The sequence below is a fragment of the Beta vulgaris genome, chromosome 3 (genome assembly GCF_026745355.1).
Source record: "Beta vulgaris subsp. vulgaris cultivar EL10 chromosome 3, EL10.2, whole genome shotgun sequence".
Lineage (NCBI taxonomy): Eukaryota > Viridiplantae > Streptophyta > Magnoliopsida > Caryophyllales > Amaranthaceae > Beta > Beta vulgaris.
Window position 1 is genome coordinate 217065 of NC_079204.1, and position 27446 is coordinate 244510.

The following is a 27446-nucleotide window of genomic DNA, read 5'->3' on the forward strand; positions in this document are numbered from 1 at the left end:
GTAGGAGTAAGTGGTAACTATGTAAAATGTTCACCAAAAAAAAATTACATAAAGTAATATTTTTCCTAAAATCTGAAGTATAATGTTACTTGTGGTTGTGGGCTTGTGGCACTTTTTAAAAAAAAAAAAAAAACAAATTACCCACAAAATTAAACAGTTCGTTGGTCGTAAAAAGACAGTTTTTTTATTTGGCATTAGATGACGATTCAAATCTAATATTAAGAAGAGAATGTGCTACAGCTTTGTTCTTTGGACTGGATTAATAAAAGTTTAGTTCAGACACATTCATTGCAGTTTAATTCAGTTTATTCTAGTTCAGTTTAGTTATTTTGCTCACACGATTTTCATTTAGTTTTGTTCAATAATTTCATTTCAGTTCACACAAATTTAATTCAGTTCGGTTCAGTCGAAATGAATATATCGAGGGTGATCATGTGTCGGGCCGGGACGGGCTTTGGCAAAAAAAAAAGTTTCCCATTTTGGGCCAAAGTCCGGTTTTTTGGGCTGTTACTAACGGGCTTTTCGGACCGAGCCAAAATTTGGCCTATTTTCCAAATTTAGGTTTCCCGTAGTCCAAATTTTTTTCCCCAAAAAACGAGTCGGGCCCGGTCGTCTGTCGAAAAAACGTGTTGAGAATCAGGTTGAGCTAATATTGAGCACCTCCAGAATAGAGCCTACCTGTCTCGATAGTGACTAGTTTAATCTATTCAGAGACCAGAGGGTCCATTTTGGCTCAGGGTCTTCATAACCCGAACTTTGAAAAAGTTGAATTTGCTTGGCTTTGGAAGCTTCATGTTCCTCCCAAAATAAAAAACTTTTTATGGAAAGCTTGTCATGATGGTCTTCCTACAAAGGATAGACTTGAAAAGTGTAAGGTTTTTCTTCCTCAACAATGTGTTTTATGTAGTAATGCTCCTGAATCCCTTTCTCACCTTTGTTTTGGATGTCCCTTTACTTTAGATGTTTTTGAATGTCTTCATGAAAATGGTGCTTGGCCAAATCTCCCTCAAGAGATTAACTTTTCTAGTCAATTTTCTTTTCGCTATTGGTTAGATTATTGTCATTCTGAGCTCTCTTTGGAAGTAATCAAAAAGTTTTCTTTTGTGTGGTGGTTTATCTGGTTCTTTAGAAATAGAGTGATTTTTAATGATGAAGGTATTTCCCCTCGTCGTGCTAGTTTCGAAATTAATAGTTTTTTTGTTCAGTGGTCTAGAGTGGACCTTGATGTAGGCGACTCATCCTCTATTTATTCTTCCTCTCTCAAGAATAATCCTCCCCCCATTTCTCGAGCGGGAACTAATCTCATCTGGTCCCCCCTCCTTCCAATTTTTGCAAGCTAAATTTTGATGGTTCTAAGCTTAGTAATGGTAATGCCTCTTTGGGCTTTGTGATTAGAAATAGTGATGGAGAAGTTCTTCTAGCTGGTGCTAAGTCTTTGGGGTCTCACGTTTCTATTATCCAAGCTGAGGCTTGGGCTCTTAGTGAAGGTATTAAGGGAGCCTCTTTCCTTAATATCTCTCAGCTCATTGTAGAAGGCGATAATTTAGGAGTCATCAATTCTATGAAAAATTCTTGGCGTATTCCGTGGGAGATTTCTAACATTGTTAAAGATGCAGGTATGGATGCTCTTCGGTTCCAAATGTGCGAGTTTCGTCACTGCTTTCGTGAAGCTAACAAGGCTGCTGATTTTATGGCTAGGAAGGCGCATGACTTCCCTTCCCTGTTATATTGGTTTCCTCCTTATTGTATGGATTTCTCCCTTATCATCCGAAAGGATGTTTTAGGCTGGCCCCCGGACTAGGGTGTTAGTCTAAGCTTGTTCTCCTTATCAAAAAAAAAAAAAAAAAAAAAAAATTGACCAGTTTAATCCATTAAGTTTTCACAATCCATAGCCAGTTTGATCCATCTAGTAGTTAGCTTAATCCATCTGACAAGATTCTCAAGTTCTTTTTAAAAATTATCTAATGTAGTTTGATATTCATATAGAAACAAAAGAATGAGAAGGGATTGGACGACTATTTGGTGTGAGATGTTTATGGATAATGTTTGGTTGTGAAGTCCTTTTCGTTTGGAGCAATGCGTTCTTTCAATAATTTTGAAAATGGCTCCTGGTGAAAGAACTCAGCGCTTCAAACGAAAAGGACCCAACAACCTGACGCGTGTCAATTAGCCAACGCCAGACAACTGACACTTGTCACATTTCTGCTGTTGACAAAAACAAGGTTTTTTCAATTTTGAAAATGTTTATATATTGAAATATATTTATCACAAAAATATAATAAATTTATCAAACTTCATATTTTTTCATTCTCTACAAATCAAGATCCATTTGATATATTTTTTTTTCTTCGAAAAACTAGGGAAAACTAAAAAGAGAGAGTAATGAACCTTTTTGAATATGTTCATGGTTAAGTAGTGAAATTTAAATAGGATGTAAGAATGATATGGAGGAGAGGGAAAAATTAACCATTTTTTCTAGTTCATGGATCACGATGCTATTATGACCAATGCGAAAAAAATGACGATCCTTCTTTGTTATCACTTTATCTTTCCTTCAACTCACACTTATAATCTTTGTCTAAAATTCTTCCTTAAGAAAGATAAAAAATAAAAAAAAGGTTATTAAGAGGCACTATTTTTAAAAATAGAGAAAATTCAGCGTTTATTATTACAAAAAAAAATTGTTCAATTGCGTTTATCTATAAAAAATGAACTGTGTACACGGACCACAGTGATCACACCAATTATGGTCATGTATTACTTCCTCCATGCCCAAAAATTATTCTTATTAATTATAAAAAATATTAATGTAGTAAGGAGAGAGCGAGAGTGTCAAAGTGGATCATTTTTGTACATTTATTGAAATTTAAATGAGAGAATAATTGTGATTGTTACTTACTATATATATAAGATAGTGTAAAATCATATTGGTCAAACAAGCTCCATAAAGTAGTGTGAAAAATGAACAACCCTTTACAAAATGAGAAATTAAGTAAAAGTATAAACATCTTATAAGAACAGATATAGATAAAACGTATGAACATCTTTAGGACATGAAGGGAGTATTTAATTACTTATTCTCTTATCCACCATCAATTATACTACCTCCGTCTTTTATTAGTTTACACATTTTGACTTATAACACTATTCATTTTTATTACTTTGACCGTCATTTGTACTTTATATGTAAGAAAAATATAATCATGTGTGATATTGTTTGATTCGTCTCAATATGTAGTTTTGGAATATTAAATTTTTATAATTTTGACAAATACATAATTAGAGATATCATTACTCAAAGTTCTACATCAATAAATGTAAAAAGTCAAAAGGGGTAAACTAATAAAGAACGGAGGGAGTACACAACTCATACACGAACCAACTCTTTCTTACTTCCAATAGTTACATACTAGCATTTTGTGCACGCGATGCGTGCGAGGATATTTTTAGGCCTAATTATAACTAAGTAGTAAACAAACTGAAAACGCAAGTTAGTATTTAAGTTCACCTCCATTTTGTGAATAAGATTATTTCATGTTCTTTGTATGTTGTTATTCATTTTTGTGATTTTGAATAGTTTTTTGTTTTTCAAGTCTTATATGCGCATGTTCTTTTATAACCACTTGATGTTCTTTACTAAATATCGTCATGTTCTTTTTTTTTGGTTTTATTCATTTTTGTAATTTATAATAGTTTTTGATTTCTCGCAGAAAAATACAAAATGTTGTAAAGTTTTAAGTCGTGAGAAAAATTATAAAAGATTGTATCCCATTAAAAAAATAGTACATAAAAATTTTGTTGTAGTGTTCTTTTCATATAAATACCATATTATAATTTAACTTGCAATATACTTTTTTTTACATAATTGGTGAAAAGTGGTTTGTTAGTGGAAAATTGTGATAGTAATTCTTTGATTTAGATAAGAGTATTTTCTTTTTTTATCCACATGATGCGTTAGTAGTTAAGGTGATAGATTGAAATTCCATCCAAATGAATCATGATGGGTTGGTATGAGTAATTTTTATTTTGAGCAATAAAACTTGTGCACTGTCTGTCTGATTTAATTTAGGAGGATTTTTTTTTTTAAAAAAACCATGCTTGTTAACCGGGAATAGTTGGTCCATGTACTTATTTGCCACTTAAATCGATATCGAGTGAAGACCCATCAGACCAACAAAAAAAATTTCTCCAACTATTCATTCTCTTTCTCCTTTCAGTGTATAATTTCAGTACTTTTCTAACTATTCATTCTCTCTCCTCTCTCCCTACAAATCTACAACCTATATTTTGAAGGAACCTAGTTCATATTTGAAGGAACCCAATTCATCCAAGTATATATGCAATATACAATAACAAAATCAAGCGTTTCAAGTCTTAAGCAGAAATCTAATTTGCGAACAACATCAAAGAAATACATGCAACAATAGATTTTCAAGTCAACGTCAAAGAACAACATCAAAAAAATCAAGCATTTCAATTCAAGTCTTAAGCAGCAGTAGATCTAATTGGGTCGATTTTGTAACAAAGAAAGGTAATTTCTTAAATCATGGATTTCATTCTTTTCTCTATGATCCCAAAACTGTAACCGAAAAGTATAATACAATTTCAGTTTATTTTCCTTGTCTATAAATTATGATTTTAAATTGATATTTAAAAATTTTCATCATTTTAATTTTTCTCTTTTCTAAATGTTCACACTTTGAGTTTCAATTATATTTAAATGAAATTTTAAATTTTCATACACAATATGATTTTGCATGAAATAGTCATTTTAATTTTACTCCTTTTCTAAATTTTAACAATTTGAGTTTCAATTATATTTGAAATGAAATTTTAAGTTTTTCATACACAATCTGATTTCGCATGAAATGGTCATTTTTAATTTTTCTCCTTTTCTAAATTTTAACACTTTGAGTTTCAATTATATTTGAAATAAAATTTAAAATTTTTCATACACAATATGATTTGATGAAATGTTTTCGCAAATTAATGTAACTTTTTCTAAAATGGATTTTTGCAAAAGTTGTTCGCAAAAAGGTTTGATATTTTTTTTTTTTCAAAATTTTTTTCTAAACATTGGATATTTTGCAAAAGTTTTGGGAAAAATTTTATATTGGAATTTTTTTAAAAAAGAACTAAATTTGTAAATTTTTCATCAGTGTCATAAATGAATCAAATTTCATATACATTTTGTTTTCTGATTTTATATGAAAATGAATCAAATTTAAGTCTAATTATATAAAAGCCTTATTCAACTAATTGCTATTATTTCCATTTTTTCAACTACATAACAGTCGACTAATGTGAAATAACTTTAAGATTAAAAAAATTATGTACTGTTTGAAAGTTCGCAAATCGCCGATGGACGATGTGTGATATCATGTCAAAATCTTATGTTTTTCTCATATTTGTGTTTATAGGTAATTTTTATGGTGTGTAATTGTGAATGGTTATTGAGAACAATGATTTCTAAGTGAAATTTGTGAATGTTTTTGTATGTATTGACGTCCTAGTATATTAGTTTAATTTGTAAGATAATTTTTAGTTTTTGTAAAGTTTCCTGATCATTTGAGTGATTTGCGTGATTTTTACAATGTAATTTTCTCAATTCTATGAGTGATTTGTAAAGTTTCCTCATATAAGTGATTTTGGTATTGAGATTTCTTTTGTAATGACGCTCTCCCTAGGGAGTTTTAGTTCATGTAATCCATGTACAATAAAAAAATTAAGAAATTGCATAGTATAGGGTTTGATCCCGAGACCTCAATTACATATATTAGAGTTTTAACCACTAGGCTAAGTTGTATTTAGTGTTACTATAATAAAGTATTATATTAATAAATGAAATTTTTTCTTACCCGGGACATAGCTCGGGCCTAATAACTAGTTACGTATTATTAACCGTTGAATGATATAAGGTGCCTGAAATCTTTTTTTTTTTCCTTCTCTCCCACATGTCGATATTGAATGCTTTGCTTCTCTTTTTCTTTGATTTTCTTAAATATATATTGGGCAAAATATCTTTGGTAAGATGAATTTCCTCTTGTAATACCATTATATATTTTGACGATCTTTATCCTCATGTTCTCATGCATGCCTATCGTTAAGGGTAAATGGTGGTACCTGGGAGTGCACTAAACTGACAATTGACAACTGACGAATGTGCACTCAGTCTGTTATTAAGAGAATTAAATTTTAAAAATTGTAGTAATAGTCTTTTTCTACAACTTTTATTACACTCATGTGTTTCGTACGTGAGCAAGGTAAATCTAATGCTATTTTTGTGTGCTCATTTGAAAACTCCGAATATAGAAAAGTTACACATAAGGAGAGTTTCAAATGAGAAAAAAAAATCTTTAGGTGTACCATGCACATGGTTCATCCAATTGGTATACAGTTAACACAATCGTCATTTTTTCAAACCTCTATATTCTACTCCTTCCGTCACATAGTATACTGCTTGCATTCTATTTTGGGTGTCTCAAAATGTTGTTCTTATTTATAGTTTTTAATTCCACAATTCTCCTTAATTTGTCTAAAAAATCATGCAACCATCATTTCTTTGCTCCTTTGAATTAATTAGTTTTTTCTTTGTTTATTGAACCTAAGGGTTGAACTAGTCATATGTTTAATGTTATTTCACCCATTATTCATTATTCTCTTTCTTAAAATCAATTTTTTTTCCCACAACATTACTTATTTATCATTCCTCACTTACCTTAATTCTCGTTAAAAATGAGATATAAACACTATATTATAAAACGGAAGAAATATAATCCAAAATCAATTGTTAGAACGGGAACTAATCGGCTGCAAGGCCACGGTTTACTAGGCTGAATTATAGAAATATAATAAGCTACACCGTTGGTTTAACTACTACGTTGACAATTCTCATCTACAAAATACTCCATGCATTGCTTAATTAGATAGCCTTAATTACTGGGATCAGATGTTATGGTGAGTAGATAGACATGTTGGACTACTGCTCTTGCATTGTTTGATACTTGGAATAACGTGAGTAACGTGAGTTGCAATTTGCATCATTGCATGGACAACTTTTTTCCTCACAAACAAAAATATTATACATGCAAATGTTTCATAATACTTGCAATATTTCTCTTATTGGAAAATTCTTATACAAATAAAGTTTTATTACATAAGTCGTGTTTATTTTCTCTCCTCCTCCTTTATTTACGTGTTATTTGCCAATATTGCATGTATCAAGAAACGACGACGAAGAAATACAACACGATACTTAGCTTGCCAATTAGGTCTCTTGATTGATTAATCCGGTGGGCAGATTGTGCGAGATTCATTGAAGTAGTTCCAGCATTTTTGTGACGTAGTCGTCGGGGAGGACCGATTAAATAATCAAGCAGAAATTCAGCAAGTTGTAAATGGAACAATACCTAATAAAATATGGATGGCTAGCTTTGTTATTGAATTCCATTCAAAAGGGTTGCGTCAATAATTATTTAATAATCCTAGTTCATACTAATAAGTAATAACAAACTTAGCTTGCTTCTTAGTATTGATTTTGTAAGCCATCATGATCTGGAGATTATGATAATTCACATGGTTGAGTACCTTAGTTGCTAATTGAATTATTTAAATATTAGGAGATGTTTAATTTATCAATGCAATCTAGGTTATAAATAGGACATATTGCCTTAGACTTATTATATGTAATCCAATCAATTATCTTCTATGTACACCTTTCTATTTATCAGGGATTCAGGGTTGTTTTTGTAAGCTGATCGAGCTATAATACAACAAGGGTTGCGATCGAAGAACTAAAGTTAGTGTCGAGTAATTAGTCATCTTTAAACTCGTAAGTTATCTGACATTTTCTTAATTTGAAGTGATCGAATCTTTTCATACCATTTTTGCCAATTTCTTGGAAAAAGATTTTATATGAAACTTAATTCATTAACCATTTTTAAGAGTTTTTTTGAATTGTAATTTGTACTATTAATACGTCAGATTTCAATGATTTTTTTTTTTGTAGAACTAGTATACTTTTAAAAAATGTAATTCTATATGATTTAAGTTTGTAAGAATGAATAAGACAAAGATATGTGTTTCTTATATACTTTTACCTAGGTCAATTAAGTAGATAATTTTGTAAATTTCTTATGCATGTACCATAATTTGGAATAACTTTCTAATGATTTTAAATTAAATTAGTCAATTAAATGATCTAACTTTTCTTTTCATCTAAAGAACTAGTTTCCTCTCTAATCACCTTAGAGACTTAGATATATAATAACTAATTATGGAAACACAACCTTGCATCGATACATGTTGAACCGTACTAAAGCTTCAATTCATTGATGGAGTGCATTTTCCTTTTAACCTTTTAAGCAAAAGTATTTCTTGAGAAACGAGAAAAGTTAATTCACTAAATGAGTTCGGAATATGAAATGAAAGGAGCACAGTATATATATATATCTGAGCATCTTTATCCACAAATAACTTTTTATGCGTAGTTTTTGTTTTAAAAATGTTACGTTCTTGCTAATCTAATTAAATTAGGACTTGGGTTGATATAGTTTATATTTGCAGGATTATAATTAAAAAGGATGAGATTTGCAGTGATTGGTGGAGGAATAAGTGGATTAGGGGCAGCATTTGAGCTAGCCAAAGCAGGAGTTGAAGTGGTGTTGTACGAGAAAGAGGAATTGTTGGGTGGCCATGCTCAAATTGTTAACGTTAATGGCATCGATGTAGACCTTAATTTCATGGTCTTCAACAGGGTATTTTTCTTTGTTATCCTTCTTTCTTTCTGTCTAACATCCATGGATGAATATATAATGTAGTTAAACACTTTGATTTCCACCATTATTTGACCCCCCAAAAAAATTTTCTGAAGGGGGTAGATCGGAAAATGTCAATCATTTGCGTGTTTTTTTTATTACTGATTATTGTCTTATCAGTCCACATTTATGGGGATTGTGAGAAAGATTTGTCAGCAAGTAATCACTTAATTAATTAATTAATTATGTATGGTAGAAGTAAACCAAATGAGAAATTAGATATTGTAAATAGTAGTATATTTTTAGGAAATCAATAAGGAAGATATATACCAGATAAATACATAATCATCACCTAGATATCACCCTAATTAATCCCTAGAAAAATAGTAGATCGAGTTTTAGATGATATGCTCTTCAATTAATATATACTAACATTTTTTGCATGCGATGCATGTGTTGTATATTAACGTTTTTTTTTTCTCAATTAGAGAAGGAAATTTAAAACAGAAGAAAGCTTGTGCTCAAATAAACTGAAAGAATTTTTGTATTAGGTTCAATTGTTGAATATTTAAAAAGTGGAAGAGTTTGATTTATATAATAGAGATTACCGAATAACAATCAACATTTAAGTTTTAAAATATTATCACTATAATTATTAATACGAAATTCAAATTTTTATTTTTTTCTTCTTATTGTGTCAATCAAGTTATATTGTCAAATTAATTTTTTATCAGAGTTTTCCACCTAGTGTAGAAAATCATTCTCCTTAATTTAATATTTAATTGAATTTCAAATTCAATTCTATTGTTAACTTGTTTAATATATGGCAAGTAAGAAGAAGAAAAGGTTATTTAATGTATATTACAAATTTAAATCCATTAAAGATACATCATACTTTTATAAGGGGACACCATTTTTTTCCCCTTCACTTATATAATAGATATTACTCTTATTTTTCTAAGTTATACTCATTTACTATCATTTAAGTGAACCATAGATATAATTTTTTATTTTTTATTTATATACAAGAAAATGCACTTCATATATATATATATATATATATATATATACATGCGTGTGTGTAAGATCATGTAAAAATCTTTTTTGATGTGTATTTTCATTAAAAAAATATATAATTTTTGATAATATATAAGAGATGATATAAATTCTTTAATGGTCAAAGGTGCCTAAAAGACCATGATGCACGTGAATAATTTCAGAATAATGAACGGAATAGACAACCTTTTAATTATTATATGATGTAACTTAACATCTTTTATTAAGAAAGAAGTGCATCATTCCAATCTTACAAGTACTTATTGTGAGATAAATAGACTATCTTAATCTATAACAATGTATATGAAAACTTATATTAATGACTAAATATTTCCCTTTAATATTATAGACAAAGATAGATCATTTAGAAAATTATTTCCTCCACTTCCATTTGATTACAACACGTCTTATTTCACTTTTACCAATGCACAATTTACATGATTAATATATTTACTTATATTTTAGTAAGCATTACTCCATATTAATTGACAAATCCAACAAAATCTCATATTTATAGTATTCTTATTAGAGGTAAAAAAGTTATCGAAATTTTTTTTTCCCTAATTTTCTACAAAAAAAGTTATTTTACGAGTTTTATCCCCTAGATCTTTCTAAAAACTCTCTTTTACCAAACACGCCCATTTTAAAGTTTTTGACTAGTCAAAACTCTAAAAGTGGTCTTTGCTCCAAAACTCTAATTGCCAAACAACCCAACAACTATACCACAAAGACTTTTTTTCTTTTTTAAAACAAGTAGTCACCTTTTCTCACATTAGTTTATCATGATGAAATTTTCACTTTGTGACATAGTAACCTTTTTTTTTCACATAGTCAAACTTCACAATTTATATCTACTCATCTTTTATATCTTTTTTTTATAGTGACCCTTTTTTCCCATAAATCACATAAATTAAAATTGGTCCACGCACTAATTTAGTATAGACCAAGTCCATATAAGTTTTTTACATCTTAAGAATGCTAGGGTTAATCAACAAAAAGTCGTAGTATATCTTATGACAAAAAATCAAAATACTCCCCGTGTCCCATTTTAATGAAAACTTTATTGTGATTACCAGGAGCACGGTGGACAAAATGCACCCAGTAAATTTATTCCATTTTTTTATAAGTAAATGTTCTATTTCAACAAATGTTCGTTTTAAGCATATTTTTTAGCGAAAAATATGGTCAATGTTTCTTAAAAATTGTTCTCTTTCAATAAACAAATGTTTTATATCAACAAATGTTCATTTTAAGCATATTTTTCAGCAAAAGAATATTTTAATTTCCGCAAAAATGTTATATTTCAATAAATGTTTGATTTAAATTTATTTTCAGCTGAAAGTTATGTTTTATTTTTCGTGAATTTTTGATAAGTAAATGTTTTATTTTAAAAAATGTTCGTTTAAAACTTATTTCTCAGCAAAAAAAATATGTTCTATTTTTCGTGAAAATATGTTCTATATTTGATGAGCAAATGTTATATTTAAGTAATTGAATTATAGTAATGTTCCCATTCAATAGTAAAATATTCATTTTCGTAAATGATTTATGATAATGTTCCACTTCAACGGTAAAATGTTCGTTTTCACAAGTGAACTCTTGTAATGTTCTACCTCAATAGTAAAATGTTCGTTTTCATTTTCATTTTCATAAATGTTTTATTTTGTATTTGGGGAGCAAATTCTTTATAACCAACACAATCCACGGATTACCATTTTAATCGTAGTACTTACTTTGGCCTTGTTTGGTAATTGGCGGTTGGCTGTTAGTTGTTGGCTGTTTTGTGTGGCTGGTTTAACTGGCTGTTTGTATTTGGCTGTTTGTGTTGGTTGTTTGACTATTCTTATTTTATAAACATGTTTGGTAAAATTGTATTTGACGGTTGGTTGTTAAACTATAAAATGACTATATGGGCATTGATTTTTTTCATCCAACTTATGCCATAAGGGTATATTTGTAATTTTATTATTAAAAAGCCAACAACCAAGGAAGAAAAGCTACTTGGAGTAGCTTTTGGCTTTTGGCTGAAAAGTCGGCTTAAAAACTAACAAAAAAGTCACAAACCAAACATGATTGTTGGCTGTTTGACCAAACTAAAAAGCTACGTAAAACCTAAAAACCAAGCAAAAAGCCATTTACCAAACACCCCTTTATATCCGAATGGTTAATGGTAAGATTCGACTTAAAAATGCCAAAATTACACACCAGTAGGTAAAATTATGACTTCCAGTAGAGCGACTGAACGAATGCTAAAATTCTCTCTGGAGGAGAGAGATTGAGAGAGATGATGTCTATAGAAAAAGAATGAGTGATAAAATTAGGAATTAATGATAATGATATGGGTTTCTCCATGTTTAGGGTTTTGGATTTGGGAATTCTTTCGATTTTACTTTCCTTCATTTCACCATCCAAAAAAAAGAAGAGTTGGATTGCTACTATAATGTCGAATTTCAACTCAATTTATAGTCAAAATCATGGAAGGTACCCTTTTTGTTTCACATTTTGGTCTTTTTTTAGGGTTTAGGGTTCAAAATTGGTGAATTTTTTGCTTGAATTGGTACTTGATCAGTTGATCAGTTGATTCTTGAAAGGGATATGAAATTGGTGAACTTTTTGCTTGAATTGGTATTTGATCAATTGATTTATGGATTGATGTTTAGAATATAGGTCAATTATTTGATTATTTTGTTATTGAACTAAAAGATCAAATTGACTGTAAATAAGGAATAATAATGTATGCTAATTTTATTAAATTTTCTTTGATTAATCTTATAATTGATGAATAGTTGGCTAAGATATCTAATGCTAGATAAACTATGATCTCATGAATTCCACTTGCTGAAGTCGAGGAATACGAGAGTACGCAAACTTATCATCCGTAATCACTAGTAGGGTGTTCCAACATTTGGAAGACGCTTCATAAGAACATAACCTCGTGTGAGGCTAACAGTTTTCATTTCCCATGGAAAACCCTTTTCGCTCCGCTTAGCCCTATCCCTCTCTAGAGGTATTTTAGTGATAGGTTCTATAGGAACTGGACGATCCTATTTGGTTTGTACGTACAAAAGGGAATATTGTCATAGGGTGAACTATCCTTATCAACATAAGAATAGAAAAACTAGTGACTATCAATCTGGTGAGTTGGATTATAGTAGGACTTGTAGCTTTAGATGTCATTTTTCATGTCTATAAGGATTTGTGTTTACATCTTGTTGGTAGTGAAGGCAATATAACGGTATTCATGTCTAAATTGAATTGTTTCCCTGTCCTAAACTGCGAAATATTTGTCCCCTTTGGCAGGTTTCATACCCCCATACGGCAGAGCTCTTTGATGGCCTCGGTATTGACGTGGATGCCTTTGACATGTCAGTTTCTGTGAGTTTAGACAAGGGCCAAGGATGTGAGTGGGGAAGCCGAAATGGATTCAGAAGTTTGTTAGCACAGACAACTAATGCACTGAAGCCAAACTTTTGGAGGATGGTCCAAGAAATCAAGAAATTCAAAGATGATGTGATCATGTAAGACATTCTTTGCTATTTAAAAGAACAATTACAAACTTTACCTTAACAGTCTCCTAACAAGTAATGCGAATAAAAATGGATACATGAAAATAACTACGGCATAGCCAAGACATATTTAAGCAATCAATTAGAGTTCTCTCAAATGTTGAGAAGTTTTAGCTTATTCTCCAAGAACTAATTCACCTCTACCAATCATATACAGTAGTTATGTTGCACTGAGAGTTTTCATTCTTCACTCCTTCCTGAAGGTACCTTGATGGTCTTGAGCTTAATCCAGAAATCGACCGTGCTGAAACCTTTGGCCATTTCATCAAGTCTAGGAGTTACTCTGAGTTGTTCCAAAAAGCTTATTTGGTAAGATCGTTATATTTGTTTATCGCATGTTTTAGTGTTTCTATTTCTAAAAAATGATTATATCTCTGGAGTAATAATGTTGAAACTTTTTTTTATGTAGATTCCTGTATTTGCTTCCTTCTGGTGTTGTTCATCAGAGAGAGTGATGGACTTCTCTGCATTTTCGGTGCTTTCTTTCTGTCGCAACCATCACCTGCTTGAGGTTTCACTGAAAATTTCTTTTGTTTGTTGTATTGTGGTCATTTCCATCTTACTGATTACTAAAGATGGTTCTGACAGCTATCCGCCGGTCCACAATGGCTTTCTGTGAGCGGAGGCTCACAGCAATATGTGAATAAGGTCTCCCTTATCTATTCTGTCTTTTGGATGTATAACTTCACTTTATGGCAGAATATCGGCAATTGTCGTTTCCCTCTCTGCTAGTTTATGTTATTCTTGTTTTGTTGTGTCTTAATAACTCTGATATTTTTGCAGCTAAGAGAAGAGCTGGAGGTTAGAGGAAGTCAAATAAGAACCAGCTGTGAAGTGAATTTTGTTTCAACAAGTGACAAAGGTTAGTAGTCAAATTCTACATGTTTTGTAGTTACACCTGATGTCTAATGCTTGTTGGTAAAGTTTTACTGTAAGAAATATGGAAACTTTGAGAGACACGCAAATGGCCTCATTCCCCAATGCCTCAAGTTCTGCAAGCAAATTTTACCGACTTGTTAATCTTGTATCTCTTGACTAAAATAGTGACTATTGCATCATGCAAGTGAACTCTTATCTCGAGTATAAAGCTGGAGCTTTTTGGATTTATTAGTATATTATTGTTGGGAAATGCAGCAAAGGCTTATTAGATAATGGAAGTGATTTATTAGTATTCTCCTTAAAGTATCACCAAACTTTCTTGCTTCCAGGAGATCGTTGTATTGAATTCAAGAAATGTATACTTCATTTCACGTGAAAATCAAATGCAAAGTACATGCCCATTATATACACTATTTAACAAACACGCCCTTTTGTTGTTATTGAGATTCCCCGGCAGTCTAGTAGAGAATTTTGTTTTAGGAAGACCTATATACAAGAAATTTGAAGCGAATGTAAGTGAGATAGTTTAAGGAATAGAACATTTTTGAAAGGAAACAATACATACCTCTATCCTAATCAATGGACCAAAAGCACAGTATTATTTTCTTTCCGAATCAAAGTTTAATGAAGTTATTAACTTTGATTCCCCCCTCCCCTTTTCTGGGGCTGAAGTCCACATATAGTTTTTAATAGCATAACAAATGAATTTTCAGGATGTGCATTGCTTTATGGGGATGGGTCAGAGGATTTATATGATGGATGCATTATAGCTGTGCCTGCTCCAAATGCCTTGAAGATATTAGGAAAAGAAGCAACAGATGACGAAACAAGAATACTTGGTGCTTTACAATATGTCGGCAGGTGCACCTTCCTCCTTTTAGATGACAAGTTAGTTAGTGTATGCAGATAAATCAAAGTTTATGATAAGATTGGCTCGTCGTATTGCTGTTGTCGTTTTAGTATATACTTTTAAATCTCATCATCTCTCTAGAAACTTGATTACGCATTTTATAACCCAGTAATCATTTTGGAGATCCTGTTCATGCTCTAGTCTTGTGATGTGTGCAACTTCTAATTTATCCTGGTCTAAACTCTTCAGAAGCTGTGCTCTGTGCATATATTTCAAATGTCTTATGATATTCTGTAAAATGATGATGCTGATTCGTATTTGTTCTACTTCCTAAACCAATATCTAATTTTCAAGTTTCAACTATGTATTGGCAGGGATATATTTCTTCACCGTGACAAAAAATTTATGCCCCAAAATCCAGCAGCATGGAGTGCATTGAATTTTCAGGGGAGCACAGACAATACAGTATGTTTGACATACTGGATTAATGTGCTGCAGGTGTGTACCAGTTCTCCCTGTTATAAGATTACACTGGGTCAATGATTATTTAAGGCTTTCTTATGTGTTTTGGGATGTCTAATGATGGTTAACTGTTGTAGTGATGCTATATATGTGACGTTTGAATATTTGCTACTGAAATACAACAGCTAATGCTATTGTTGTCCATACAGAATTTAATGGTGCACAGAAACTCGTTTCAAATAACTAGAATTGTGACCCATTTCATACAAATACTTATTTATTTATTTATAAATATAGTAGCCTATATATTAGTTGAGCAAATACCAAAAATTTAATCGTAAATAAGATAATTTTCAAAAGTCATTAGATACTACAACCGTTGATTGAAAATTAATATTATGGAAATATTTTGTATGATTAGTAATTTCAACTACTTTTTTATATATTGAGAAGATTCTTCTATTACTATGATTATATATACCCCCTCAAAAAAAAAAAAACTATGATTATATATACAATCATGGGAACATTATAATTCCTCCATGTTTTAATACCGGCAATTTTTCCATTTTAGGAAGGTCTCTATTACTTGTAAGGTTGATCTTTGGATATATATTCTCTCTTTCTCTCTCACTATCTCTCTCTTTCCTTTATCCTTGTGCACATTTCAACGTCGCAAGTATTGAAATATGGGCAAAAGTATTTGATCATACTATCCTTTTACGTTGCAAGTATTAGAAAATGGTTAGTATGATCAAATACTTTCCCCATTTTTAATACTTGCAATGTAAAAGGTGAGCACACGGTTTAACAAAAAAAGTAGAGATGGTAAACGAACGAAGTAGTATTAATATAACCCTTCCCTCTAACTGGTGTTTTAAGTTATATTTTGTGAATATGTCCGTTTACCATCTCTAATGTCTTAAATCGCGTGGCTAATTTAGTGTATTAAAAAACGAAGGAAGTATTTTTCATGTAAACCATATTTTATTTCCTTAAATAATAGAGGGGACATTAGCATTCAAAAGAGGTTCCATGTGTTAGATTAGATGAGCATGGCCTAGTAATAGAATGAGCTCTGGAGCTCTTCTTCACTTTTAAGAGCTTTCATCCTTACTTTCTTTGTATCTTTTGTTGTCCAGACTCCAGAAATATCACTGGAGCACATTATTTTCTTCTTTGAATAGCTCATGAGTGTTGTTCTGACTTCTGGATGTTAATAGTTTTGGAACAGAACATATACAAAATCCATCTTGTTCTGGTACTATAGTTATGGAAGTGTTTTACTCCTATTTTTTTTTTACTGCTGGCTTAGTTTCTGGTTATTTTTGCTTGCAGAATATTTCCAAAACAGACCAGCCTCTTCTTCTCACCATTAATCCACCTCATCCACCAGAAAATTTCTTGCTAAAAAGATCAACCGGTGTTCTTGTACCTTCTGTTGCTTCAATGAAGGCCTCACTTGAGCTTCGTAATATTCAAGGAAAGAGAGGAATTTGGTTTTGCGGAACACGTCATGGTAAGTTAATCAAAGAAGTTTTGGATCAACTCATATATCATACATGCATTTGGTCTTCAATTGTCGTGCTATCGAGAATCAACTTGCGGTACTTCGGTGGTCTTTTTCTGGGTGAAATTCATAGTTATCAGTCTAACTGGCTGAGGGTTTCCTTATGGGCTGGGATCATCTTATCTATCCCCACCTTATAAGAGCAGCTTCATCAATGACTTAATTTGGTTTTAGTGACTGTTGGCTTGTTTTGCAATAATGTGCATCAGTTCACAGCCTATTTCCTTTTTGGTTAAAGCAGATTAGGAAGACCTGCACTCTGGAAACTTTTATCTTTGTCAAGCTAATATATATAGAGTAGCTATTGTTACAAAGAACATATACTTGCTAACTATCAGTGCTTGTCTGAATTACTTAACTTTATCTTTTTTCTTATGTATGTTTATTAGGCAATGGTTTTCATGAGGATGGATTAAAGGTATGTCATCTGCTTTTCTGGTCCCAAAAACTGACACAATAGAATATAATTAATCTTCTATGATACTGAACATGTTGGTGTGGCCTAATACTTATCTATCAGGCTGGCTTGATTGCTGCAAATGATGTTCTTAAAAGGACCTTCCTTCCACTCCCAAACCCCAAAAAGATGGCGCTTTCCTGGACTGAAGCAACAGCTCGACGTTATATAATCAGATATCTTAAGAGTTTTATTTCTGCTGGCTGCTTACTGTGAGTTCTCTCTTTTTATGTATGTGCGATTTCTGTGTCATTTTTTTTTAACATGTCCCCCTTGTCCAGAACAATCTTCCAACTTGACGACTACTGTTTTTGAGGGTACCTTTGACTTTTTTTCATAATGATAACATACACTAGTGATGATTTTGAAGGTGTTATACTGTTATCAAAGTGATGTTTCTTTAAAATTTTTGATAAGTGCTTGTTAAGTAAAATGTTACTAATATAATTTGGTCAATTAGGTATAAATCTTGAAATGAGAAGGGAAAGATTATTGACTATTGAGTGTCAATTCTGTTACCATTTATGAAGACAATTTTTTTTTTGTATCCAGCTTACAGTTGAGTAATATGCTAATTTTCATTGGAACCTAGCGTAAGACTTGTACAACCTTTTTTTGTGTACATGAAATAGTTAACATCTTTTCCGTTGCGAGTGAAGCTTTTGAAGAGCAAACATACGAAGATATCTTTGTGCAAGATGTTGTGGTTTTGTAGGCACCTACTTGAAAACCCACACCTAATATTTTGTTAGATGCAATTATGCAAATGCCCCTGTTATGAATAAGTAGTCTCCTTCTGGTATAGATGCATCAAGAGGCTCAAGTATTGGCAAATTTGGCTGGGAAGAGTCTCTAGTTATGTGTTTTAAATTTTGGGTCTCATTATGCTCTATTGGTGGCTCGTGGGCTGTGGCTGTCAAATAAAAGTAAGATGAAATCATCAACGCTTTAGGATGCATCCTCTGTTCTTTGTCGCATGCCAAGTGTTGTCTGCTTGCTTCATTTGATCTTTGGAGTTCATAATCTTCTGTTCTGCTTCTGCATTCTATTTTTTTTATGTTACAAGGTCAGTAGACTGCAGACTAGTCGTCCCTAATGCAGGCGCATCTTTTCATGTATCTTCTCATGTAACCATTTGTTGGCCTGGTTATTCTTTTTGCATTCTTTTATTGTGGCAGTTTGTTGGAGGACGGAGGCACAGTTCTGAAATTTGAGGGTTCAGACAAAAGATGTACTTGGAAAACTGCAATAAGAGTGCACAATCCTCAGTTTTACTGGAAGGTATATCTCCTTAATTAACAAAGTCTCATGTCAAGTATATGGATCATCTGGTGCCATTGGTGCTCAGCCCTTTTTTTATCCTCAGGTTGCTCTAGAGGCTGACCTAGGTCTCGCAGATGCATTTATTAATGGAGACATCTCAATTGTCGACAAGGATGATGGGCTCCTGGATCTTTTCAGGGTAAAAGAAGTCTTTATAGTTTGCACTGCTTTCAGATACTAATAACTACTCCTTTCGTCTTCCATCCGAAATATGTAATTACATATACTATTTTAGGATGTCAAATTGTTGTCGCGTTTGTTAAAATAGTAGTATTTGTGAAGTGTGATTGGCTCCTCCAAAGAGTCCCCCACTAAAATTAAGTAATTGGCAGAGTCTGGAATGTTAAAGGTTCTTTTTGGTAGAATCATGTTATACCCTTAAGTGGCAATAGGACTATGACAAGATCTAGATGAAGGGAGTAGTTTCCATTACGTACTTCCTTAGCATAGTATCATTCTAATCTTTCTTGCTTATGTGTTTATTTATTTGTTATTGACTTTACATGCAGATCTTTCTTGCCAACATGTATCTGTATCGTTGTGTGTCAATGGATGAGAAAAAGAGGCAAGTTTTTTGCTATCGCTTAAATGAGATTTCATTAACCAATCACTTATATGCGGTTCATTCAAATCTTTTGTTTCTTCCAGCTTTGATTTCAAGGGCTGGTGGACGCCTATGTTTTTCACGGCTGGGATAGCTTCTGCAAAATATTTCTACCAACATCTTTCTAGAAAAAACTCGGTTACATTAGCCCGTCGTAATATTGCTCGCCATTATGACTTGGTATGACTTATTAAGCACCTATGTGTTCACTTTCATTCCTTCGAACTTTTAAACCTTTCACTGGCTACAAAGAATGCTTGCACATATGTTTTCTACTAAGATAAGAGTAATTAAAGATTTGAAGCGGTATTGGTTACATACAAAGCTATATAAACCTATAGATCAAAAGGAAACATGTCCGAGCTATATTAAATGAAAGAACATAAACCCCCCGGGTCAAGGAATAGCAACTGAAACTGAATCAATAGTTAGGGTTGAAAAGGAATTAAGTAAGCTCTACAGCAATGAAGGCTCGCTTAGTACAACGAAGTACGAACTACAAACTATTAACAAGAATGTTGAAGAAGATAATTACACTATCAACATCTAAGAACTTATTTTGGGAACTTATTACTTATATTTTGCTAAAATGAGATCTAATTATATCATACCAAAAACTCCTAAAAAAAACAAAAAAATTCAGTACCAGACCTTTTTTCGGCTATTTATACCATATATATATATATATTTGATTCCATATGAGTAAAAATTATGCGAATTAGATTTTTGAAAAATACACATTGTGAAGAATCTAACAAGATTTCTCTATATTAGCTTAAACATATGGTCAAACAGTTCCGCTAGACCAGGACACTAAACTAGAAAGATTCAGACCAAATCTTGATTATTTAGACCACATCACCTTATTTTAGGTGAAGAAACCAAATTAGTCATGGATTTATCTATATCATGTGTAATCAATCGACCTCATGAAAGGGGCACTCTTGTAATTAGTTAGTTTTAGTAGTAGTAGTAGCTTGAGGTACAGTTACAGAGCTAGTGAGGAAAGAAATGCAATAAATGCAGGACATTAAGGAGAGAGAGAGCATACTGAAAATATTGGAGAGTTTAGAAAGCTTGTACTGTTATTTTCAGTTCTTAACTAATCAAATTATCACTTTTATTTCTTAATCTTCTTCTATAATCAGCTTTAAAGATGTCAGTTCATTAAATCATGTTCATGTCAGTTCATCTCTGAAGTAGCTATGGACATTTTAAACATGATACAATACTTTTTTCTTAGTTTATGTTGTAAAGGAGAGAGGAAACTAGCTACGACGGCTTGTAGGTTTCTTGGTAGTTGGAGGCACAGACAGGTTGAAATTCCTGATCTAATTGCTTGTTTAGCTTATAGGGTGTGGGAAAAGAAACTCTTCTAACTGAAAGTTCATTCCAGATTTGTCTTGCCTTTTCCAGATCTATGAAATACTATGACGGTATCTTACACTAGGGTATAGTGGTATCTTCGAACTCATGAGACAGGGATAGGTAACTGCAATGCAGAAACATAAAAACGTCCATGATTGACCTCCCCCCCTTCTATTGCCAAAGAACAATGCTTAGCAGAATAGTATCATGCGATAATTTGAGACAAAATTTATTGGATTAGAAATTTCCTGTCATGATTCTAGTCTACCCTAATGCTGCATGTAGATTGTAGATAGTTATACTCTGACATAAGTTCCTCGGAAGGATTTCACTGGTCTTGACTGGTTGTACAGATAGAAATTATAGCTGATAGCCTGATAGGTTATATAATGAAATGTTGCAGTTTTTTTTTTTTAAATAATAGATGATGAAACATAATGAATTCGATTTGGCCAGCTTTTGATTTGACTTTATTTTTCTGTTATCCACAGAGTAATGAAATGTTTTCCCTTTTTCTGGATGACACAATGACATATTCTTGTGCGGTCTTTAAGGTCAGAGTTTAAGCCTTTTAGCTCAATGCTGTATTAGGCAAGTTTCAAAATATAATCTCTCTTGCAACTTGGTTTTATTAATTTGGATATATTTTTCTTGTATATCTGTTATTTTGCATGATAGTCGGAAGATGAAGACTTGAAGGTTGCACAGCTTAGAAAACTCCATCTTCTGATAGAAAAGGTGAGTATTCTCCAGTTCATTCTACTGTCCACGAAATAATCCTGACTTGCATACATGCTGACATTTAAACTTTTGACATAATCTAGGCTAGAGTAGAGAAGCAACATGAGGTCCTTGACATTGGTTGTGGTTGGGGTAGCCTTGCTATTGAAATTGTAAAGAAAACTGGATGCCGATATACTGGTATCACTCTAGCTGAAGAGCAATTAAAGTTAGCAGAACAAAGGGTGAAGGAGGCTGGCTTACAGGTATTCTCTACTTTGGCAACTTCAATAGCATTCTGATTTTATTGGCAACTTCATGAGCATTGTCAACATTCATGTGTGCACTTTGTTTTTCCAAATTCTCATCTCCTCTCCTTAGTTTCATCTGCATATTATATCATGTATATATTACTGTACAAGAAGCAGGCTGTTTTTTTATTTAGTAATAAATTTTGCTAACATATTATGATGTTGAAGTAATTGATTGTAGAGTGCGATTATTTTCTGTATTGATTGTCTTTTCTATTTTTTTTTACTGGAAAAGCTTCAAGATATGCTATTAATTAGCACAAATAGAAGTAAAGGGGGGGGGGGGGGGAACAAACAAGCACTCTCCTCTCGTCGTCTTACAAAACTAATAACCACCTAAATTCAATTTAATAGTATCAGCAAGCTTAAACCTCACATCATATACTATGTACCAGTATCCCTGGATTACTTATCAAGTGGGATGGATAGGATGCCCATTGTATCTAGAATTTTCTGCTATCATCATTATTCTTGTTTCCTCTTTACCTGATACAATGCTTATGCCTCCTTTGATTAATTGTCTGCTGACAGGATCACATAAAGTTTCTTCTCTGTGATTATCGTCAGTTGCCAGCCTCCCACAAATTTGATAGGATAATATCTTGGTGAGACCCTCTTACTGGATAGTGGATAGTATGCAAATAACCTGGTTAGTTATGAACTGACCCTTTTTCTTGTGTGTGCTTTTCTTAATTTTTAATAGTGGGATGCTAGAACATGTGGGAGATGAATATTATGAGGATTTTTTCCGCCATTGTGAATCCCTTTTGGCAGATACCGGACTTCTTGTCCTTCAGGTAATGGCATGTTGGAAGTAATATTTTGGGAGCAACTAGTGTCTATGTTTGTCATGATCATGTTGTGTCATATACTCACTAGTCTTCTATGCACGCGATGCGTGCTTCGATTGTTTGGGTCTGTTCTTAATAAATTTCATCAAATAATAATTATAGAAGTGATTTATAATTATTATTATACAAACTACTGTAATTAATAAAGTTTTTAGAAATTGAGATGAACATTTAGATGTAAAGTTTTGTAGTCAAATTAAATTTGTAATTTTTTTATCGAGTAACCATTTTTCTCATTATGTCAAGTTACTTTGTTAATGCTTATTTTAATTATTGGAATTTTTTACCCATCTTTAAATTAGGAAAGGATGTAATTTTACAAAATCTGAATATTCAATTAAGTATGTATATATATATATATATATATATATATATAGCTAAGGATAAAAAAGATATTTCATTGGGGGACACCATAGCTCCCCCCTTGGCTTATATAATAGAGATATAGGCATATAGCCCCACCATTTCATCGGGCCAATTTATGCGTAGCTAGATTTAGTGGTAGCTCCACTTGGTAACTTGAAGGTCCCAACTCCCAAGTTCGAGTCTCGCTGCTACTGCTTGTGGGTAGTTTACCTCCCTCACAAATTTGAATTGCGCATTGGAATGGCTTGTATACCTGAGATTTTTTTTTTTGTTTTTTTTTTTTTTGGGGGGGGGGGGGTTTATAACCTATATGTGCACCCAAAAACAAGTGCAGTTCTTTTACTTGTTGCATGTTAATAATGTCTCTTGCTGATATATACTGTGGTTTTTTCTTCTTCAGACCATATCGATACCGGATGAACGGTATGACGGGCACAAGAAGAGTTCAGATTTTATGAGGGAATACATTTTCCCAGGAGGATGCCTACCTTCTTTGAGCCGATTGACAACAGCCATGGCTTCTGCATCTAGACTTTGGTATGTGCAAGTGCAACAATTGAAATACATATTGATATTTTAAAATCTTTATCTTTTGGAAATACTCAATTGTTCCTTTTACAGTGTGGAACATGTGGAGAATATTGGAGTTCATTATGGACAAGCACTAAGATGCTGGAGGAAGAATTTCCTGGAGAATCAGGGGTTAGTTTTCTTAAATTCGTTTGACATTATTATACATAAAAGCATATGATTTTCATACACTTTTTATTTTCTTTTGAAACCTTTCAAATGAGTGGGCACCATTGGCATCACATTTGTAGCTGCATTGAAAAGGCAAAAACTGTTTTTCTTTCTCAAATAAATAGCTTCACTGTTTCACAAAAATAAATCAAGAAATCTCTAAAATTGGACACTTGGGATTTAAATAAAGGGTTATGCTATATGCAACCCTTAGGGTTGCATATAAGACATAAATACACTACTTAAAATGGAAATAAGTTTTGAATTTATTGGAAAATTTTGGGATGTAATAAATGATCAATTAATGCAACTTATTTCCATTTTTAGCTTCTTATATACAGCCCTTAGGGCTGCATATAGCTTTTCCCTTAAATAAAAAATAAATAAATTGGACACTCGAGCGAAGCAGTACTAAGACGCAGCTCAGCCTTTTGTAAATATTAAAGCTTATCTCGTACATTGCATTTGTACCATTAAAATGTCTTGATGATAATCTCGTATGTTGAACTAAAGTCGGCATAATTTATTACATTGAAAAGTCCACATAATTTCTTGATGATAATCTCCTTCCGCTTAATTTAGTACGTTGAATTAAAATACTAAAGCTTATCTCGTACGTTGAACTAAAGTCCACATAATTTCGTACGTTGAATTAAAATACTAAAGCTTATCTAGTACGTTGAACTAAAGTCCACATAATTTCTTGATGATAATCTCCTTCCGCAACAAATTTGCGCTTAAAATTTTCTTTTGTACATTAACTCAACCTTAAGTTTCTAGTTTCCAGCTCCACTTTATTGTTCTAGTTTATCATCGAAACCTGCAGTGTCCTCATCTGCTAAAACAACATGATTTACCAACAAAATACACCATGGTACCTCGACTTGTACTTTGTCAGATCATTTGGTCTTGATCTTTGGTGTAGCCTAATGTGATTGGAAACTTCTTTGACACTCTCACAACTGTTCTAACGTATGTTCTTGGGTCCAGTGTACATATCCTTCATTATAGCAATATATTCACAACATGACAACCGACACCCCTTCTTTGTCATTGGTCACTGTAGTACGTATCTTGGTACCTATCATAAACCTTCTCAATGTCGATACGTATCGTGTGCAGATTCTTTTTAGTCGCATGTTTTTTCTCCATGAGTTTCCTTGAGGGGAATGACTTCTGTAGTTGATCACCAGGGTTCTCGATGAAAGCTGAATTTGCTTTCTCTTGTTCATCCTTTCTCGTGATCTCATATTGTGACTCATTAGTTTTTATATCCCTCTATATTTTGAACACTCCTTCACATCTCTTTTACTTTTGTAGATTGGCACTAAAGTGCTCATCTTCCATTTTTCTAGCATTTCGTAGTTCTTTTATATCTTCTTAAAGATATAAAATCTTGACTCATGCAACCGGCCCCATTATTAATGGGAATAAGGCTTTGACATTGTTGTTTTATTTATTCAATATAGTTCTGAAAATTTCATATAGGTAATCTGTTTAAATTGGCTGTTGTAAGCTGATAATTACTGAATTGTGCCAGCAAAATTCGCTCACTTGGATTTGATGACAAGTTCATGCGGGCATGGGAATACTACTTTGACTATATGGCATCCATGTTTAAGACCAGGACTCTCGGGGATTACCAGGTATTTTTGTGAAAATATGCATACTTCCTCTTTTGAATGTTAAGTTGGCATGGAGATCTTTTTCAAAGAACATATTAATCCATTACAGCCATTTGTGAACAAGACTCTGGTTGAACACCATAAGAAATTCATTGCTATTTGATACGTGAGGTATGGGGGTTAACATGAGCTAAGACATTATTCCCTTTCAAAATATATCTCATTAAGTCCTTAGGTGAATTTGAGAAATACATGTGCAGTATATAAAACACAAAAATGTACCATTAATCATCTACATTATTTCTAGAATCTTGTGTAGGACAGCAAAATGGCATATAGCTTGTCCACCTACAGTTATGCTATGAAGTTATAGAACTTTATTATTGATTACTGTGATACGGCGTTTGTTACTAGACCTGTTAAAATAACTGGAAATTTTCTTGATGCAGATTGTTTTCTCACGTCAAGGAAATCTTGTTGCGTTCAGTGATCCTTATGAGTGCATACCCTCCTCTCATTCTTTCCCGTAGAAACATATACTGCTCAATGCCGTTGCTGTAAGAATAGCGAACCTGTCTGCTTCTGTCAGAGATTTGATAGTTGCTGAGCTGATTCAGGCCTATTTTATGTTAATTCTTGCCTTCATGTGCGCGTTGGAGTGCTTTGGAAACTGAAACCTCTAAATGTGTGGTTATTTTAGCCTTCAGTTGGTTTGTATAATAAGTGATAGTAGTACTAAGTCTTGTATTTCATACCGTTATATAGTTGTTTTCCTGCAGTATTCACATCGTATATGCTTACACAGATTGTATTTGTATGCGTGTCTGGGTGCTTTGGAGCCTACAGTAAAGTTATTGTTGAATTTGCTTTCGAAGTGCTTTTTTCCCATACATTCGTCTCTTGTGCACCTGATTAATGCCTTGGCCCTTGGCATGGCAACTTAGATACTTTTTTCGCTCTTTTAAATTGCGACACTTCAATACATTTTCATGTTCCAATTTAATTGTAACACTTCGAAAAGTGTTAAAACTTCCAACATCTTACAAAAGATCTAGATCAGATTCTCAACTTATTTACATTATTACATCAATTATTATTGAATTATGCTCATGCTAATACATGCATGGAATTTTTATAATATTGAAGATAATAGAACAGCTATGTCTTAAGATATTTGATAATGTAAAGTAATACTCCTACAAACAACTCTTCACCTTTCCTACAGGCTTATAAAATATGTATGCGTAGTTGCGTACAGCGTACCCAAGATTCAAGAAGTGCTATATTTTCTTTCCATTCTCATTTATGGAGAAATTCAATTATATTTTAGTTGACTTAGTATTTCAAAACTTAATCTCTTTTGAATTTGATAGATTGTAGACATCAAATCATTATCATTATGTATTTGCTATTATAGAAACATTAAACACATGTTAATTCCAAATTAGGTCCCAGTTTTTTGTATCAATTTATGTGTCATTTAATATTATCGGTGATATAAACCAATAAGAATGAGTGACACATATGATGACATAAATAAATGAGACAGTAGCTTTTATTTTGGTATGGATGTAATCATTAATATAAGACATGAATAGGTACATAGCATCATGATGATCACATGAAATTATACTATCCTACCTAGCTATCTTAACCCCTTTAACCATATTTTCTACTATTGCTATGTGTTTCTTATAACCCCAAGACATCCGGTATCTGGTTGTAGAAGTTTCGGACGAGCAAAATATAGTAGCCCGTGTAGGTGAACCAAAGACCAATTCAAGTCCCTGCATTGTTTTGGACCAAAGGCAGCTCGGGCGGTATGGGCGGGTAGGCCCATCACCCGAATTGTTGAGTCGGGTCGGTTTTCTTTTTTCGACGAACTCATTAATTGTTAATTTTATGCAGTCCCGAATTTGATCATTTTGGGGAACTAGGCAA

The 27446-nt window shown here is 32.5% G+C and overlaps 1 protein-coding gene across 3 annotated transcripts; it reads left to right on the forward strand.

Annotated features, from left to right (window-relative positions):
• Positions 1–7680: 7680 nt before the first annotated feature.
• LOC104887860 (uncharacterized) lies at positions 7681–26395 on the forward strand. Of its 3 annotated transcripts, XM_010672622.4 has the most exons (25): positions 7681–7831; positions 8566–8756; positions 13113–13330; positions 13582–13687; positions 13788–13889; positions 13967–14026; positions 14162–14240; positions 14971–15118; positions 15482–15605; positions 16908–17088; positions 17529–17557; positions 17660–17808; positions 18775–18877; positions 18963–19058; positions 19429–19484; positions 19568–19703; positions 21383–21445; positions 21570–21629; positions 21716–21877; positions 22454–22527; positions 22626–22719; positions 23540–23676; positions 23761–23841; positions 25421–25526; positions 25955–26395. In XM_010672622.4, exons 2-25 carry the CDS (start codon positions 8583–8585, stop codon positions 26033–26035), a joined length of 2619 nt encoding a protein of 872 aa, XP_010670924.2. In that variant the 5' UTR covers positions 7681–7831; positions 8566–8582; the 3' UTR covers positions 26036–26395. The 3 variants fall into 3 exon arrangements, with proteins under 3 accessions (XP_010670924.2, XP_010670925.2, XP_048496669.1); XM_010672623.3 differs by lacking the exons at positions 7681–7831; positions 8566–8756 and adding an exon at positions 12011–12293; XM_048640712.2 differs by lacking the exons at positions 7681–7831; positions 8566–8756 and adding an exon at positions 12769–12948.
• The last annotated feature ends 1051 nt before the right edge of the window (positions 26396–27446 follow it).